At 49.8% G+C, this 17,347-nt stretch overlaps 1 protein-coding gene across 2 annotated transcripts; it reads left to right on the forward strand.

Annotated features, from left to right (window-relative positions):
* The first annotated feature begins 1,349 nt into the window (after positions 1-1,349).
* On the forward strand, positions 1,350-11,491 carry LOC127603176 (thyroid hormone receptor alpha-B). 2 transcript variants are annotated; one of them, XM_052069271.1, is made up of 8 exons: positions 1,350-1,686; positions 5,162-5,223; positions 6,423-6,523; positions 6,919-7,066; positions 7,590-7,795; positions 8,914-9,060; positions 9,239-9,497; positions 9,802-11,491. In XM_052069271.1, exons 1-8 carry the CDS (start codon positions 1,631-1,633, stop codon positions 10,050-10,052), a joined length of 1,230 nt encoding a protein of 409 aa, XP_051925231.1. In that variant the 5' UTR covers positions 1,350-1,630; the 3' UTR covers positions 10,053-11,491. The 2 variants fall into 2 exon arrangements, with proteins under 2 accessions (XP_051925231.1, XP_051925232.1); XM_052069272.1 differs by lacking the exon at positions 1,350-1,686 and adding an exon at positions 3,187-3,345.
* Positions 11,492-17,347: the final 5,856 nt, after the last annotated feature.

Below are 17,347 nucleotides of genomic sequence, written 5' to 3' on the forward strand. Positions count from 1 at the left end.
TAGCACACTTTCGGATGGAGATGAGCACAAAAACATCTGGGCGCCTTAAATCTCCTCTCATCGATTTTTGCCTTCATTCCCGAGTTCTCCTTTCAACTTTTCCTTTCATGCCCCCACCCACAAAGAGTTGGGGGGGGGGGTCTACCTTCATTTCACCTTCGCACGTGTGAGCCTTCCTCCGTTGTCGCTCGTTATCTCGGCGCACTCGCTCCAGCTTGAGGCCAAACCCTCGTCTCTCCGCGACCTCGGAGCGGAGAAGTATTAATGGTGACGTCCACTGCGGGGGGGGGGGGGGGGGGGGGGCCAGACGTTCAAGGACTCCCATTGTGGTGGAAAGATTTTTGTGGAAAAATAATCAAGTTTCTGCGTCCGAGTTTCATCCCATTGAGAATGACGCAAACATTCTACCAGCGATTTGCTTACGTTCATTTGTGGACGCGATGCAATTGGACTGCAGATTTGCTTTGAAACGCGAAGGAAACGGCCAGCGTGCCCGCCATGCCCCCCACGCCCGCCCGTCTTTTCCGATCTCCGGCCACAACGCTAGAAGAACATTCGCGCATCTATTCCGCGAAAATCTCTTTCTGTCAAGCGGGAACAAAGATGCCATCTGTCCACCGTGCTCTCACTCTCCCGTGGCGATGAGTGGCCGATTGTTTGCGGCAAGCGCTAGCGCCACGCGTAACGCTGGTCCGTGCCGTCGAGAGCGGCTCTTTAATTTGGCACCCCGCCCGTTAGAGGCCGGCCGGTCGTATATCACCTGCCCTTCAGCGTGCATCATGAAATTAACTTTGACTCCCGCTTGAGCTTGCGGGGGGGTTGTACTGTTGTTCTTCCATCCGGTTTACCGCAGCCACGACACTGCACGCCTGACTGCATTGCTCACGAATGAAACTCAATGAGTCGATGTCTGCACCAGCGTTTTTGTTTTTGTACAACGTCCAGCCACAACGTGCTAAAATATTGTGAAAGCCGGCGCTCCGCAGGGGTCAATCATTGGTCCACTCATGTTTGGCATAGACCGCCACAGCAAATCGGGTCATGCGGTGCGATTTGATTCCAGATTGAACAAACCACATTCAAATCATGACTGAAAGCGCACCTCTTTTGACAGGCGTGTTGAGTATATAATTGGTGCGAAATACTTTTGTCTTGTATAATGTTGGTTCTTGTTTTTCATGTGACGATGCCGTATTGTAAATCCTTCTTTTTACATTGACATTGTTCACTTAATCCTGTCGGGTAACTTTGAGTGACAATGAAAAGTGACCAACGTCAAATGTTGTATGATTATGATTATTCATGCGAACGCGTTCTGTTGTCTTCCAGGCGGGATCGCCCTCCCTCTTCAATTTTGAGGCCCCACCATCCACCCCTCCGCAACTTCCAAAGTCGCTGGTCCCGCACGCCAGGAGGGGTCCGGTGCGTTCCCTGGCGAGAGCGCTCCCGCCCCCAACCCTGCCCCCTCTGCCCCCACGCCCCGCCCCCAGCCCCGCCTGACACGACGGGGCCCGGACCCCGACATCTTCCGGCACCCGACCCCACCCGGAGCGTCGAATGACAAGCGTGCATCCGAGGGCGGGGCTTGCCTCAGTCTCTCGTGATTGGCTGCTGGATGGAATTGAGGTGAATGGAACACATGCCCAAGGAGCAAGAGCCTAACCCACTCGAGGGCGAAGAGAAACGGTGAGTGAACGCACGCCGTACCTGTACGCTCACTCCCACGCGTCGCGCGTCTCCTCGCGCCCGGACCGGCCCTTCAGGTCGGGCCGCTCCAGACGCAATGCGCCGTGATCAATCATCAGCCACCCTTTGATGACTGATTTTTGCAATTCGCTCTTTGTTGCGTTCTCATGACTTTTGTTCCAAACTGACAGACACGATTGCGTCGACATCTCCCGGAACTTGACGCACTGTGTGTCCTGATATTGAATGACGTGAACCCGTTGCACTCGCGTGTACTCGGGGTGAGAAGTGAACCCGTTGCACTCGCGTGTACTCGGGGTGAGAAGATGACATTTGGAACCATTTGGCTCCAGATTTAACTCCAGAACACGAGAATTTGCCATTTCATGTTCCTGCTGACAGCAGCAAAGTTGTCACTCACGGAGCAAATATGGCGCGACGAAGTGAGATCGGGACTTTTGTCTTCCTGGTCCCGTTCACTTGTGCAGATGTGTGAATGCGCGCCGGTCACGCAAGTGTAAACACGCTTGGGGTTTTCTTTCCCGCGAGGAGGTCCTGTCACGGCGCGCGAACGGGCATCGTTGTGCGTCGCCTTGGCTGTGGATTGTGTGACCGATTACATCACGGCGGCTTTGTGCGGCGAGGGGCTTGAATATCCAGTGGTCAGCTGTGAATAGAGGCTGCGGAATAGAATGGACCGCGCTTGCCGGTCTGGACCTCGGGGGGGGGGGGGGGGGGGGGGGGCACCGGCCATTTGCCTCATTGACCCACTGGCACTGGAAGGTAATTCTCGTGCGACTGTTCGGGACTCTGGTTTGGGGTCTAAACGATGATCAATCCAAATAATTGTCGAAGAATTGAATCGATCGCTGCACCTCGACTATCCGCGCCACTGATGTATCGTGACGGACAGAATAATGAAATGCTCTTTCAGCAGACGGCAGAAGGCACCTTTTTTTTTTTTTTTTTAAATCGAGACGGGATCATCACCTCGTTTCGGAAGCTTAATTTGATGATGTTGCATGAGATCTGACTCGTGAACAATATGTACAGTACAGTAATTGGCATACAAGGCCAGCCTTATACTTGGAATGTCACGCACCGCCGGGAGCATCAGTCACGCTCACATGTCTGGAACTTGAGCTTGTTGATTTGTTTTACTGCGATGGATATAAAAGAAATCTGTCAGTTTGCGCCGGCTCCATCCGCAACTGCATGATCGCTTTTGGGCACTGTCTAAATAATCAATACTGTACTGTGTTCCTCCAATCATTTTCTTTAATCACATGATGGGTGAAGTCATTTGTAGAATTTACTTTTTTTTGGCGGGGGGGGGGGGGGGGGGGGGGACATACTCTCCCTATTTTGCAGATTTTTACCTATTATGGCTGGATCTGGAAAGTATTTCCCCCCCAACCTCAGCCCAGGTGGAAAATGGCGAGCGTGGGCCAATCGGGAGCTGGCGGGGGCGGAGCTTATTGGGAAGCCACACAGGGGTGCGTGTGATGAGCGAGTTAAACTTAGACCAGTCGCCGACACGGCCGCAGGGAAGTGAGCTTCCAGCGCTCCTGCGGGGGGGACATCGGATTGTTTGGTTTAGTTTGGATTTCATTTCAATCGGTTTGACATGCACATCGTATCGCCTTGCTGCGTCACCAGGTCAGAACGACGACGTTGCGGTTTCTTTTCCGCCTCGGTTGCACATCGGCTGTCACAACAGCCGTTTATGCATAAGTGTGTGTGTGTGTTAGAGCGAGAGTGTGCACTTTGACACTTGTGCTCAGGTTACTGGGAGAAGACGCGTGCGAGATCTATGACATATTACAGTACGGCGTCGCTTGACATTTGGTGTGTTTGCGGAGCGCGGCCGTGACCCGACTTGCGACCGCGCGCATTCCACTGGCAGCGCTCTTTTGGTCGTGCAGGCCCGCTCATGTTGGCCTGCGAGAAGCATTTGCTGTGCCCCAAACAAACGCCGTCTTCAGTTTCAAAATGAGGCCACGCAGACAAAAACAAAGCAAGTGGCCAACAAACCTGGCTGCCGGTCACTCAAGGACACCGCGCCGTCTCGTTTTTCCACACGTTTCAGCTGAAAGGGGGGCGTGTGGGGGGTGGGCAGGTTTCCGCAGGTGTTTGGCTTTCTGGAAAACTTCAAAAGTGTTTATACAAAGTCACTGACGCTGTCGTGGTTCAGTTCCAGTCTACTGACGGCGCGAGTGGGAATGGTTGTCGGTCTTTCCAGGGTGGCCAAAAGTAGCTACACGCTTGTTGTTGTTGTTGTTGTTGTTTGACACAAAAGTGCTCTAGAAATACTGTTGACTTTTTGACTTGACTAAATGGCAAGTTTGGCCAACAGATGGCGCCTTCTTAACAATGACATGCACGCTGATTAGGGGGCAACATTTCAATATTGGCGTAATAGTGCTGAGAATAAAATAACTGAGAAGCTAACTGATGCAAGCTAAACACGACTGGAATGTCGTTTGGCAGTGATTCCTTTGCATACCACTAGAGGGAGCCTTTTTCCACATTTGCATACGCTTTGGTCAGCTGCCACCAGACTTGAAAGCAATAAATGTTTTTTGTCTTTATGCATGATGTAAAAAAATAAGTGCGGCCGTACTTTGACTTGGAAGGGCAGGAGTTGCCGCTCGGGACTTTGACAGTACGGCAGCGCAAAGATTGAAAAAAGGTGTGTGGTGCCGTGCCGCTGTCGCTCCGGAAGTCAACATTGCGTCTTTTCGTGACAGCTAAAATAGTTGAGCTCCCCACAAAGCCACGGCAGAGCGGCCGGCGCATCTCTTTGTTGTTGATTGACGACGACGACGCGGAAGACGCCGGCGCCGAGCCGACGAGCCCGCATTCCTCGCATGGCAAGTTATGATCGTACCTGCGAGCTTGCAGACAGAATGTATCCAAAGATGCCAAATGCAGGATGAAATGTCCCTAAAAGGCAAGCTGGATATCATTTGATGGCTTTTGGCCTGTGAGACTTGAAAATGTAATCGAGTCCCGTCTTTATGACAGCGGCCTGTCACAAAGACGAAAAGCTCAAGAATCGGGAGATTCCAAACAAGCTTACGCGACTTGACTTGATTTCTCTCGTTCTGGTTCTTTTTTTTTTTTTGAAGGAACTTTGAGGTCAATTAAAGTTTGAACTGTGATCAAAATGGATCAGACATTTGCAACGCGTGTTTACAAATGACGCGGCAATGGGCACCCTGCGTCCATCGTTTGTCACTTTTAGGGGGGAAATAGTCCACACGGGGGGGTGAGAAAATGCAATATCCGACGACCGACGCGGCAGTTTAGAATCATTACAAATAAACTCGTCAACGTCTCTCTTTTAGTTTTGACGCGGAGGCGATTGACAAAGAAAACAAACGAGGCCGCGCTAACAAAGCTAAGTTAGCTAAGTTAAGTTAGCTTAGTCAAGCTAAGTTGGCTAAGTTCTCTCTCTCTCTCTCTCGCTCAGGTGGCTCAATGGCCCGAAGAGGAAAAGGAAGAACAGCCAATGTTCGGTGAAGAGTATGACGGGTGAGTAGGCCGCAGCGCACAAAATCCTACCTGGCGAGGTGCCGCCTCCTTTCTTGCGTGCGTGCATGTTTTTAATTTTTTTTTTGGTATGTCTTTTTGTACCGTTGAAATCTCATCCGTCGTCTTGGAGATCATAACAAGGGTTCCTCAAGGCAAGTTTCTGACCTTGATTCCCCCCCGATCGAAGCCGCTTCATCTCTATGAAGGATGTCGTTGCTGGAAGTCTGCTAAGCTTCATCCGACGAGTCCAGTTTTCCGAAAGCACGCAGTGGCGCCTTGGCTGGATCTTTTTTTTTTTTTTTTTCTTGCTGTGGGATGATGATTATCGGAGTTCTTTGCTGACTTGTCTTGTACTCTCGGTTGTTTCTCGACGACGTCTCTTCGGCTTTATTTGTGATTATTATTATTTCACTGTTGTCTTTTCTCTCGCTCCCCCGGGGGGGGGCTTGGAGTGTAATTTTCTTTTCTCCGTTTTGTATCAGCACTTTCCCAAAGCCCGTCATATCATGTTCGCGTTCATTTTAATTTAATTTTTTTTCTCCTTTCTGCCCCGAAACTGATTTTGTGGCGCTTTACGGATTTTTCCCGTCAGCTTTCATTGCATCTGGCGGGCGGCCTTGCGCTTTCCCAACTGTCCCACGTCAAGCGTGGCAAATTGCATGAGAGTCACTTTCCGTCTGCGTAGTCCAACTCAGGGGGTCTCAAACTTTTGGCATCCAAGTAGCCCCTACTTGGGAGATGTTTTTTATTTTTATTTTTTCCTCACAAGGGGACCCCCTTCGTATTCCTCGCGGCAATGAAACATGACTGCCGTTTGACCCCCAAATCCCATCACAATTGTTTTTCTCAACCATAATACTTCTCTTGCCTCAGTTTAGCTGGATTGGGCACCACTTGAAATCATTACGAGAAACGGATTCAGAAATTTTCATTTTGACCTGTGGGCCTCATGTTAATTGATTGATTGATTTGATCATTTGGCGTACCCCATTTTGCTTTATACCTTTAGTAGAAAAAAAAACAAACTGAACGTGAAATCAAACCAGCGGCCAGTGAGTCAAATCTCAACACACTTTACTGCTTTTGCGTATCATTTTCGCTCGCGCGGCCGCCTTTGGGGCACGTTACTGCCACCTGGTGGGATGTGTTAAATGTCATGCCCTGACTTTGTTGGTTGATGTCCTCTCTTTGTGCGCCAGGGTACATCCCCAGCTACCTGGAGAAGGATGAGCCGTGCGTGGTGTGTGGCGACAAGGCCACTGGCTACCACTACCGCTGCATTACCTGTGAGGGTTGCAAGGTACACGCCTCCGTACGCACACACGGGCCACAACATATTAGTTCTCGTCAAAGGCTCTGAAGACAAATGCGAGTGGCATTTTCAGTCATGGAGGCAGCGCTTCGTGCACGACGCTTAGCGGATTTTGCCTGACCGCTTTCCTATAATCCGGCCACGGAAACATCAACATTGATGATTGTAAGCGAAGGACCAGCAAACGGATGGTTATCGGGGTTCTCAAATTCGAAATTCCGTCAAGCGCATGGAGCGTTGTGCTCGCGACCATTTTGTATCTCCTGCCTGGGGGGCGCGGGGTGAATGAATGATGACGAGAGGATGTGACCCGGGCGGAAGAGGCCATTTTTGTGGTGAAGCGATTGATTTGCACCCCGTGTTCGTGTGTTGTGCCACTCCAGGGTTTTTTCCGCAGAACCATCCAGAAGAATTTGCACCCCGCCTACTCGTGCAAGTATGAAGGCTGCTGCATCATCGACAAGATCACGCGCAACCAGTGTCAGCTGTGTCGCTTCAAGAAGTGCATCGCAGTGGGCATGGCCATGGACTGTCAGTCTCCGTCATTCTTACGATATACGGTGGCGCCTTGACTTACGAGTGCCTTGACTTGCGAGCGCCCCGACTCGCGGGCTTTTCTGGTTAGGAAAGTAGTCGTTGCGAGTGTAGCCGTGGCTCCAAAGAAAACAAAGAGAATTCCCTGCAGCGTTTGAATCAAAACCAGCTCAAATCTCGTGAAAGTCTGCTAGCTTAAGGCTACCGCGTCATCAGAAATGCAGACGGCACGTTGCCCTTTGAGCGACTGATATTTGAAGGCTCATAGGCGCGTATATTCTTTATCCTCGCCCAACAATATTCTTTCTATAAATTCTCCATTTGATGTGCGGATGATTATGAATGATGAATGAATGTCATTTCCATTCCTTTCAATGGGGAAGGTATGTTCTGAGACGAGAGATTGAATTGACGAGCTCCTCTCGGAACAAGTGAAGCTCCAAAGTTCTGGGCGTCACCGTATTTTGCGTGCTCGTGTCCACGCATTTGAACGCAAGAGTTACGGTCTCGTTTGGGGCAGTGGTGCTGGACGACTCCAAGAGGGTGGCCAAGAGGCGTCTGATCGAGGAAAACCGGGAGCGGCGCAAGAAGGAGGAGCTGGTCAAGACGCTCCAGAACCGTCCGGAGCCCAGCGGATCCGAGTGGGAGCTGATCCACATGGTGACCGAGGCCCACCGGCACACCAATGCTCAGGGCGCCCAGTGGAAGCAGAAGCGCAAATTCCTGGTAGGAACACCGTCAATGAATTTGGGCTGGGATGCAAACGAGCCTTTTGGGGGGGGGGGGGGGGTCATCTTGAGTAGTTTGCCGCTCTGCTTTCTCTGGCCTCAACCCCGACAGTGTCTCGCTTGCGTGTCGGACGTCCACCGGAATCTTCCGTCACCCTGCTGTTTGCAGTCGTTCAGGCGGCATCTTGCGGCTCCACAGAAATGAGCACAAAAAAAAAAAAATCTGCGGCTAGGCGTCAATCTGTGCGCGGTTTTTTTTCTTTCTTTTTTTTTTCCAGACAATGGTTTGAGTTACACAAGTGTTCTTTTCATGGAACAACACTGAAGAAATAATATGAACTGAATTTCTGAAAGTTGCGAGACGAGGCCCTCGGAGACGAGCGCGCTGTTGTGCCATCTTGACGCCGCCGCTCGGTTATTCCCGCCTCAGTCTTCTGCGGCTTTATTTGCGCTAATCCTTCTGGGTTTCTAATTCCTCTCAGTTTTCCTCCTTCTGCTTTAATCTCTTCCCAATTCTCTCTCTGTGCGCGCTCGCCGTCCCAAAGCGACGTTCCCGTCGGGCCTCGTGGTGGTGGCTCCTCGGGTTTAACGCAGCTTTGGCCCCCCCGTCAGCACCCTCTGACCTCACTCCACTTTTCCAAACGTCTGGCCCAAACATTCCGCAACGGAATTCTGTGAGCGCGCCAAGGCTCGAGCCTGCGCCTTTCTCCCCCGAAAGCTCCTCTCCGGGGACCGGCGGGAGAAGAGAAGGCGGGGGGTGCGGGTGGCGGCCGTCGTGGAGGGTGGTCGCTAGGCAACTGGAAGGATGGGGAAGGGGGCCACGGGGAAATGGGCCAAGTGCCATTCTACGGATTTGCCGCACGTCACCAGCTTGACTTCCCCGTGGAAATTTTCCGCAAACGTTTTTGGGAAGTTTCCCCGCCGCTCGCGCAACTGTGCCATCGTACAAAATAATAAATATAATAATAATAATAATAATAGCTTATTGCTACATTATTATTGCTACACAAGTTCACTTGATGTCTTGTGTTTTCATGAGCGCTTTTTTTTTTTTTTTTGTTCTTCGGCTTTCAAAAGCGTCCGATTAACAATCCTGTCACGGAATCTCCCGCGCAGCCCGACAAAATCGGCCAGTCGCCGGTGGCGCCCACGTCGGACGGCGACAAGGTGGACCTGGAGGCCTTCAGCGAGTTCACCAAGATCATCACTCCCGCCATCACGCGAGTGGTCGACTTTGCCAAAAAACTGCACATGTTCTCCGAGGTGAGCGTCGTCGTGAGCAACATGGCGGAACGTTTTGAAACGGATCAATGACGGGAATTTCATCTTCGTGGTTTTTTTTTTTTTTTTCGCTGGCTTAAATTGATGGCAAATTTATTCGTGTTTGTCCACAAGCCTGCTCTCAAACCTCAGTCCGTAATCCTGTCCCCCCGGTCCCCAGCTGCCTTGCGAGGACCAAATCATCCTGCTGAAGGGCTGCTGCATGGAGATCATGTCGCTGCGGGCGGCCATGCGCTACGACCCCGAGAGCGAGACGCTGACGCTGAGCGGCGAGATGGCGGTCAAGCGCGAGCAGCTCAAGAACGGCGGGCTGGGCGTAGTGTCGGACGCCATCTTCGACCTGGGCAAGAGTCTGGCGCAGTTCAACCTGGACGACACGGAGGTGGCGCTGCTGCAGGCCGTCCTGCTCATGAGCTCGGGTGAGTTTGGTGCCGGGGTTTTTTTTTTTTTTTAAGGGTTTAACCATTAGCCAACATTTTTTACAATATAATAGAAAGATTCGAACATTCACCGTCCCAAAAATGGTCAAATTTTTTAAATTTACAATTTAGAAATTGTGCTAATTTCTGTCGATTTTTCTCTCTGTTGTAATGTTAAAACAACTAGCATAGGGCTAAGGAGCTATTCAGCTGTATTTGATTTTAATTTAAAAACAAAAAAAACAAAGCAAGAACAATTCAGAGCAGAGAAACAATTGCCCGCCGCGGGCTGCGCTCTCCTCAGACCGCTCGGGCCTGACGTGCACGGACAAGATCGAGAAGTGCCAGGAGACGTACCTGCTGGCGTTCGAGCACTACATCAACTACCGCAAGCACAACATTCCTCACTTCTGGCCCAAGCTGCTGATGAAAGTGACGGACCTGCGCATGATCGGCGCCTGCCACGCCAGCCGCTTCCTGCACATGAAGGTGGAGTGTCCCAACGAGCTCTTCCCGCCGCTCTTTTTGGAGGTCTTCGAGGACCAGGAGGTGTGACCCGACACCAACGAACGCTGGAAACAAACAAAAAACTGAACTGGACAAGGACTCACCAGCCGGACGTGGGAGAGGAGCAAAACAGGAAATACCGTCGTGGCGGCCCTTCTGCCTGAGCATGCTGTCTGATTTTACGCCAACACACGCACAGAAACGGCAGCCATAACTCCTCTCAGTGTTTCGCTAGCGGTTCTTCGTAGCGTCCCGGCAGGACGTGGATTCCTCAAAAGTCAATCTGAGCCGTTACAGTCCATCCCAAGTGACACCGGTGCTAACCTTCTTCAGACTACTCCATTTTTTTTTGTTGTTGTTGTTGTTGTGTTGACCATGGCTCCATATCTACCTTTTTGTTTTGGCTTTTTTTTTTTAAGTCATTGGACCGGCACCTGTGACACACAAACACACACATGCAGCCTCACCTCAGAGTAACATGAATGCCTCATTGGCTGCCTTACATGGTGGCTAGTCGTTTAATTTTTTATTTTATTTTTTTTGGGGGGGGTGGGAGGGTTGTTGTTTTCTTTTTCTTCTTCTTTTTGGGGTCCTAACCTTACCTTGGGGTCCTTTCCAGAGCCCTCCTACAGGCTTCCTTACACATTTGCCCTTTGTTTTGGGTTTTTTTTTTTATCCTCGCCCAAACCTTATTATGTTTTTTTTTTTTTTTTCAGAGTCTTTTAAAAACAAAACACACACAGACACAGACATCATTGAGTGCAGGCAAAACACGCCAAGAAAATGGCAACCATTTACCTCAAAAGTGGACACATACCCCCACTGGTTCCGGGCACTACCTCACTTCTATGTGCGCATGCATGCAGATACACACCTCAGTGCAAAGAAGTACCACTGAAAATGACAGGACGGCCCCGCCATCTTTGCTCTACGATGGAGACCTTGCATCACATTTGGATTTGTTTTCCTTTTTTTTTTTTTTTAAAGAAGATACGGGACCAAGAGTCTTTTTGACATTTTAAATCCACACGGAACACGCACACACATCAACACACGCCTCAAAGAAGAGGTCTAAAAGGAGAGCTTGGACGCCACAAGGAGGGAACACGAAACAGTAGCGGCTCCAAACAGCCCAACTTGGAACTTGGACACTGGAAGACGAACAGGAGTGACCCCCCTCACTACCACCACCGGAACCCCCCCATCCCAGCCTCACCCTCCCCAATCTCCACTCATCCAGGGTGTTGAGCTGTTTGTTTTGCACTACACAACTGGCGCAAGTTTAAAAAAAAAAAATGCGGCCTCTGTGTGACCGAGGCGCCGGGCTCAGCCCAAGACTCGCAACTGTCAGTATTAGCGACCACGTCCATCCACCAGTCAGGGGCGAGGTGGGCCGGGGGCTGGAGCGCCACCTTTTTCCAAAGTAGGAAGTGGGAAGGGACCCTCCTTGTGAGACTCGGCAGATGCCCTGGAGATATTGGGATCCCCCCCCCCCCCAAAAAAAAGCAAACCAAACCAATGCAGGTTTGGAATTCCACCAAAAGAGGGGAAAAGGCTGAGAGTGTGCCTGTGTGTGTTTATGTGTGGGTGTGGGTGTGTGACACAAAAGTTGCCACGCTGCTTAAGCACATTGGTTCTCAATCTTGTTGGTTCCAGGGATCCCCCATACGAGGAAGAACTTCTTGACAGGATGCTATGTCAGAGAAATTGTAAAAAAAAAAATAGCCTATTTTCAAAGAAAAAAGTTGAGCCGTTTTGATTGGCCAAAGGTAAGGTAGGGAAGACTCAAAAGTTTAAATATATGTTTTTCCTCAAATGTAATAATACAATACAAAAATAATCATCCATATACAGTAGATGAATGCAAATGTATTTTATGTCCCAAGGTTACGACCCTTGGACACCTGGAGTTCCGGGGACCCCAGTTTGAGAACCGCTACTTAAGTAGACTGAGCAAAAGCAAATATAAATGATTCTAAATCCTTCAAAGAAAGAAAGAGATGACTTTAAACGGACTCCTCAACAAAATCGGGTTCAGTTTTATTGCTTTTACTTTTTTTTTTTGCGGGCGGGCGGGTAGGGCAAAACGAGGAGCTGTCGTCACTTTCGGACCACGCATGCAACGTGTAACCGCCATTTTGTCCGTGTGAGTGGATGTGTGTGTGCTTACGTGCGTTTGTGTGCGTTGCCCCCCCCCCCACTCCTCCACCCATTTATCAAGAGCAATTTACAAACAACAAAACAAGAAAATAACCATTATTTGTTTTGTTTTAAATGTCCGTTTTTTTTATGATGAAATATGTCTTTGGAGAAACAAAGTAAAAAGTGAAAAAAAAATGAATGGAACTGAAACGCAATCTAATCATACCTCACAAGAGTCAAAAGGAGCGCGGGAGGCGGGAGTCTTACGTTTTTGTTTGTTTGTTTTTTGCGGTTACATGTGTGCAAGTTACAAACTCTATGGCACCCCCCCCCCAACCCTCCGCCGCCCTCCAGTGGCGTGCTTTTGCGGAGACTGAGGGGGTCCGCGGTGCTCTTGAGTTTTGTTATGGCTGTGAGTGTTTCTGGTATTGAATGTAGCTGAAAGGAAGGGGAGGGTGGGGGGGCTGCACCCGAACACCCCCACCCCACCCCCCAAAAAAAAAAAAAAAAAACCTTCCACACACCAGCAGAGAGGACGGCGCATACACACATACACATGACACACACACACTTGGGCGCTGTTGTTTATGTGTGTGTGTTTGACAAATGCCGTCTGTTCAACGCAGCCAAACCGTCCCAACATGTTAACTGACATCACTTGACCCCCCCCCCCCCCCCGTCCCTCCCGGGCCATCCCCCTCCCCTGCTCCCCTTACCTGTTGTAATGCAGGCGTTGGGTGTGTGTGTGGGTGTGTTTGGCTCAAATGACATGCAATGTTTTTTTGACATGCCTCAATGTCTATTGTGCATTCCCCCCCCCGCCCCCCCGGCCCCTCCATCATCTGCTCAGTACCGTGGTTACCCAATCTGCATGCTCAACTAAATCGTGAATAAGACACATCTGTCATGAGAAGGCGCACAAAAAAAAAAGCCCCCCCCACAAAGACACAGCAAGTAGTCTGCAGTTTTAGTCACAATCCATTTGGTTCCTTTGAAATTTGTGAACATTCACTCCCGGGAGCCACTTTCACTAAGTCCCCTGAAATTTGGTTGGCAAGTGTATCATGAGTAGATGAACAAGAAAAGAAAAAAAGCTTCCAGGAAATCCCGCCCATGAAGTCGCATTTCTGAGATGTAAAATCAGCCCCCGAAGCCACATTGCCTTTGTAACATGAAATTTGGGAGCCAAGTGCATCATGAGAGACACATTTTGGCTTGAAATGGCCCTTTCATGCTCTTTTGTTCACCCCCCCGCCCCCCACAAGTCACCCAAAGTCGTTGGTCCTCCTGAATATCGTATCCAGCCGCGACCAAATGTCAACGATATTCAGCCATTGTCGATTTTTGTCGCGTATGCGTGTTGGGTAACCTCTCCCCCCCTCCCAAGTTGGCCTTTAGCCTGAGCGCGAATCAGGACGCCGTCTTGTCAAACTGTGTGCGCGCGTTAGGGCCTCGGTGTACTTGATGCTCTCATCGCTCGGTGGGCAATTCCGCAGAAAAAAAAAAAAAAAAGACAGACAAAACCTCCCAAATCAGCGTTAACGTTCGTCGCCGCCCTCCACCAGACGTGCGCAAAGTTTTCGACCCAGCGACCAAGTTAATGGAAAGAGCGCTGACGACGCAGATCTTATTTAGCGACGCGTCGCGAATCGCCAACGCAAAGCACTTAACTCAGAAGCACTTTGGACGTACGCGAGCGTCTCCACAAAAATCGGGTGACCACGCAAATGTGATTTGCGCCTTTTGAGGGGATTTCAAATTTGATTGAAAGTTTACAATTTCAAAGGAGTGCAATAGGAAAGCGAGGTTTTTTTTTTTGTTTTGGTAAGATGCACTTAGATGCGCCCACCTGAGAGCAGCAAGGCCACACACACACACACGTACACACACACACACAGGCGCGCGCACACACAGACCACTTTTTGTGACTAGGTATCGAAAGCTGTTGAAGGATTCTCTCAGGTAAAAGATTTTTTTTTTCTAAATAAATGATGATGAAACTTAGATGGACACGAACGTTTATTTTGTTTGTCTTCATTCAATGTGCCCTCGGTCATTGCCATTGCTCCTTTCGCCCCCTAGTGTCGGGATGTCAAACTCGTTTTTCTTGATGTGCTTTATTCAATTCCATATTTTTTTTTCTTCCCTGTCGTGAACACCTGAGTGCATCCGGACTTTTTTTTTTCTCCCTCCACATTTTATGTTGCAGAGTTATTCTGAAATAGAATTGAGTTATTTCTCTCAAATTTTTTGAGTACGAATGACTGGATTCCATGATGAAGCAAGTCTGGAATATAAAATGGTGGAGAACGGGGACCGGTCATGCTTTCTCGAAGCACTCGTTTAATTTTGAAAAATCACAACACGCCGTCTTCAGCACTTCAAATTAATCAAATCAGTTTCTCCCCCCCCCCCCCCCCCCCCTTCATGATTGTGATTCACTGTGAGGTTTTAATCTTAATGTTCCATTTTCATCATCTTTTTCTTCCCAGTCGAAAATGAGACATTGTTCCCACAAGCCATGAATCATAGCCACATTTTTAATTTCTTGATGTAGTGTTATGCCAGCCTCCTTTTCTGTGTGTGTGTGCGTGTGTGCGACGTCTGGCGACTCCTCAGCCCCCCCCCTCCCCCTCCTCCTCCTCATCGTCGCCCTTTCCAGCCTCAAAGCACCTTTTGAGGCCCGTCTCAAGCGTGCCACACTTTGGAGGAATGTACCTAATCATGTGTCCGACCTGATTCAGTCCAGGCGAGTGAACGCTTTTTCGGGGGGTTCCGAGGTGGTGTCCATGATGAGATTTTCATATTTTAAGCTTGTCGCGGAGGAGATTCATAGCATACGGGAGATGAAGCCATGTCTGCGCGAGGTCGTCCGCTGCCAAATATTAATGTGGATTTATACGCAGTCTTTCACGGGGACTCGAGGACTCCCGGGCACCTTGTTAGCCGTTAGCCCGATGGAACATTCCGGGAGGAGGGTAAACCTCCTAAGATGATGCGGCGGCGAAGTTATTTGAAACCGTTTGTTCATCAATCTGGCCTCGGTTTGCATTTTGAAGCCTCTTTTTCGACACTCTGGAGTGCAGAGCGTGAGATCGGGATTCCAGAATTGAGAGCTCACGAGCCCTCCTCCCCAGACCCACATTTTGATTTTGGCTTTCCGCACAGGTCGTTGTCGAGCTACTTTTTGCCACTGAGGAGTGTGATTGCTCTGCCCGAGAAAACAGAGAGCACTTAAAAGGAGCGGCTGGGAATGATGGCGCCAAGACAGCTAAGAATGTACGCACATGAGAGTCGGAACCGGAGATGCTTTATAGTCGGCTTTACATATGCAAATGTTTGTCAGGTGGAAAAATGACTGCTCAGGTTCAAAAAAGAAAAGACGGGCCTTCGAGTGTGTTTTGAGGCTTCCCCCCCCCTAACCCCCCCGTGTCTGGTTTGTGCCCCGCCTCACGACGACCTCCGCCACACACGTCCGTCCTCGGTCGTATGCAAAGCCGGCGGCCCAAATGAAGGGACGACAAAAGCAAACAAAAACCCTCTGTAGCAGGTCCGAGCCGCCTCACACGACACCAGCAAAGTCCAAACACCTCTCCAGACCTCTTCGTCGTCTTCTTGCTCGCTTTGGCCACGCCCTTCGTCACGCGGTGAAAAGACGAAGCTCGCGTGCTCGTCCTCGATGTTTCTGTGTCGCGCGTTGTCCACAAATGTGTGTCCGCTGTTTGAATTCGAGGCGGTTGGGGGGGGCGCGCCGACTCCAAAATCCGGTCTGCAACTAAACGGATTTCAATGCGCCGAATCCCTCATTTGTAGATGTCAAAGCGCTTCTTTGTTGGGAAGTTCTCCTTTTGTTATTGTTGTTGTTGTTGTTGTTGTTTTTCAAGAGTAGTTTCACACATACCACCTCGCAGAGATGCTCTTCAGTCCGTCCCAAAGGCCTCAGTGTGACCGCGGCCTGGCCCTGCACGCACTCAGGGAAGTTAGATGAAAAGTGCCAAAGACCGTGAAGTGTGTCGGGATGGGTAGGGAGGATCTTGCCATCGGTGCGCAAGTTTGTTTGTTTATGTGTGCAAAGCAATGTACTTGGAATCCTTCAAATTGGCCCACCAAAGAGACGCAACAATGGAAATGTTGTTTGCCTTTCACACAGTACCAAGCAAAAGTCGAATATTGCCATGTTGGTGCGCAAGCACTGCGTCCAGCAATCTGGACCAAACATCTGTTGAGTTTGGGGGAAATTCATTTCGCATCCGTGGAGAAATCTGCAAAATTGCTGCATCAAGACATGACAGGAAAATTGTTCACATTTACATTTCACACAGAACCCAGTGAAGCAGGACGTTGCTGTGACTTGTATGCAACGCCGTCATCAGATTATTCGGCGTTTGGAAAAACGGTTTTATCTGAGCCTGTATTCCCTGCGCCCCCCTTCCCCTCCCACCTTGTCTTTCACACAGAACCCAGAAAAGAAAGACCTCGTCTGACTGTGCGCAAGTAACATGGCAATATCCTGCAGAATCGATCATTCGATGTCAACTGGTGTGTGCAAAATAGGTGAACGACTCGTCGGTGCGTTTCACACGGAACACGGCGAAACCGCCCGTTCCGTGCTTTTTCACGCGGCACACCCAAAAAAAAAAAAAAACGTCTTTTCTCGCCTCAGCGACATCACATGCTGGTCACAAGGGTGCGCCGAGTCCACAATTTGTCTTTCGGGAATTGGTGAGAAACATCTGAGACTTCACTTTTCTTTCATGCGCAAGCCAGTCTGGTGCCAATCCCCCCCGCCCCCCCCCAAAAAAAATGCATTGCCGTCCCAGCACAGGAGCAAATAACAAAAACAAAACCCCCAGGAAAATGGCCGCCAATCTACTGTGATGTCCTCTCATGTAAACAACAAAAAACACGCTGGACCCTCGCCCACCTGCACCTGACCACCACACCCACACACACACACACGCCCTTGGCGGGGTCAGGTCAGGTGTGTGTGTGTGTGTGTGTTGGTCCACGTGTGACAATCAGCGTGTTTATGTGTAAAATGTCCGTGTCGTTTTGCTTTTGTTTTGAAAGCTATTCTTTGTTGGTAAGGCTTTTCAAAGGAAGATATTTTTCTGGTAATTGTGGCTGGTCTATTTGAATGATATATTTATGTAATAAATATGTGACTTTAAGTGACATCTCTGCTCTGTTGGCTTTTGTTT

Source organism: Hippocampus zosterae, chromosome 7 (genome assembly GCF_025434085.1).
Source record: "Hippocampus zosterae strain Florida chromosome 7, ASM2543408v3, whole genome shotgun sequence".
NCBI lineage: Eukaryota > Metazoa > Chordata > Actinopteri > Syngnathiformes > Syngnathidae > Hippocampus > Hippocampus zosterae.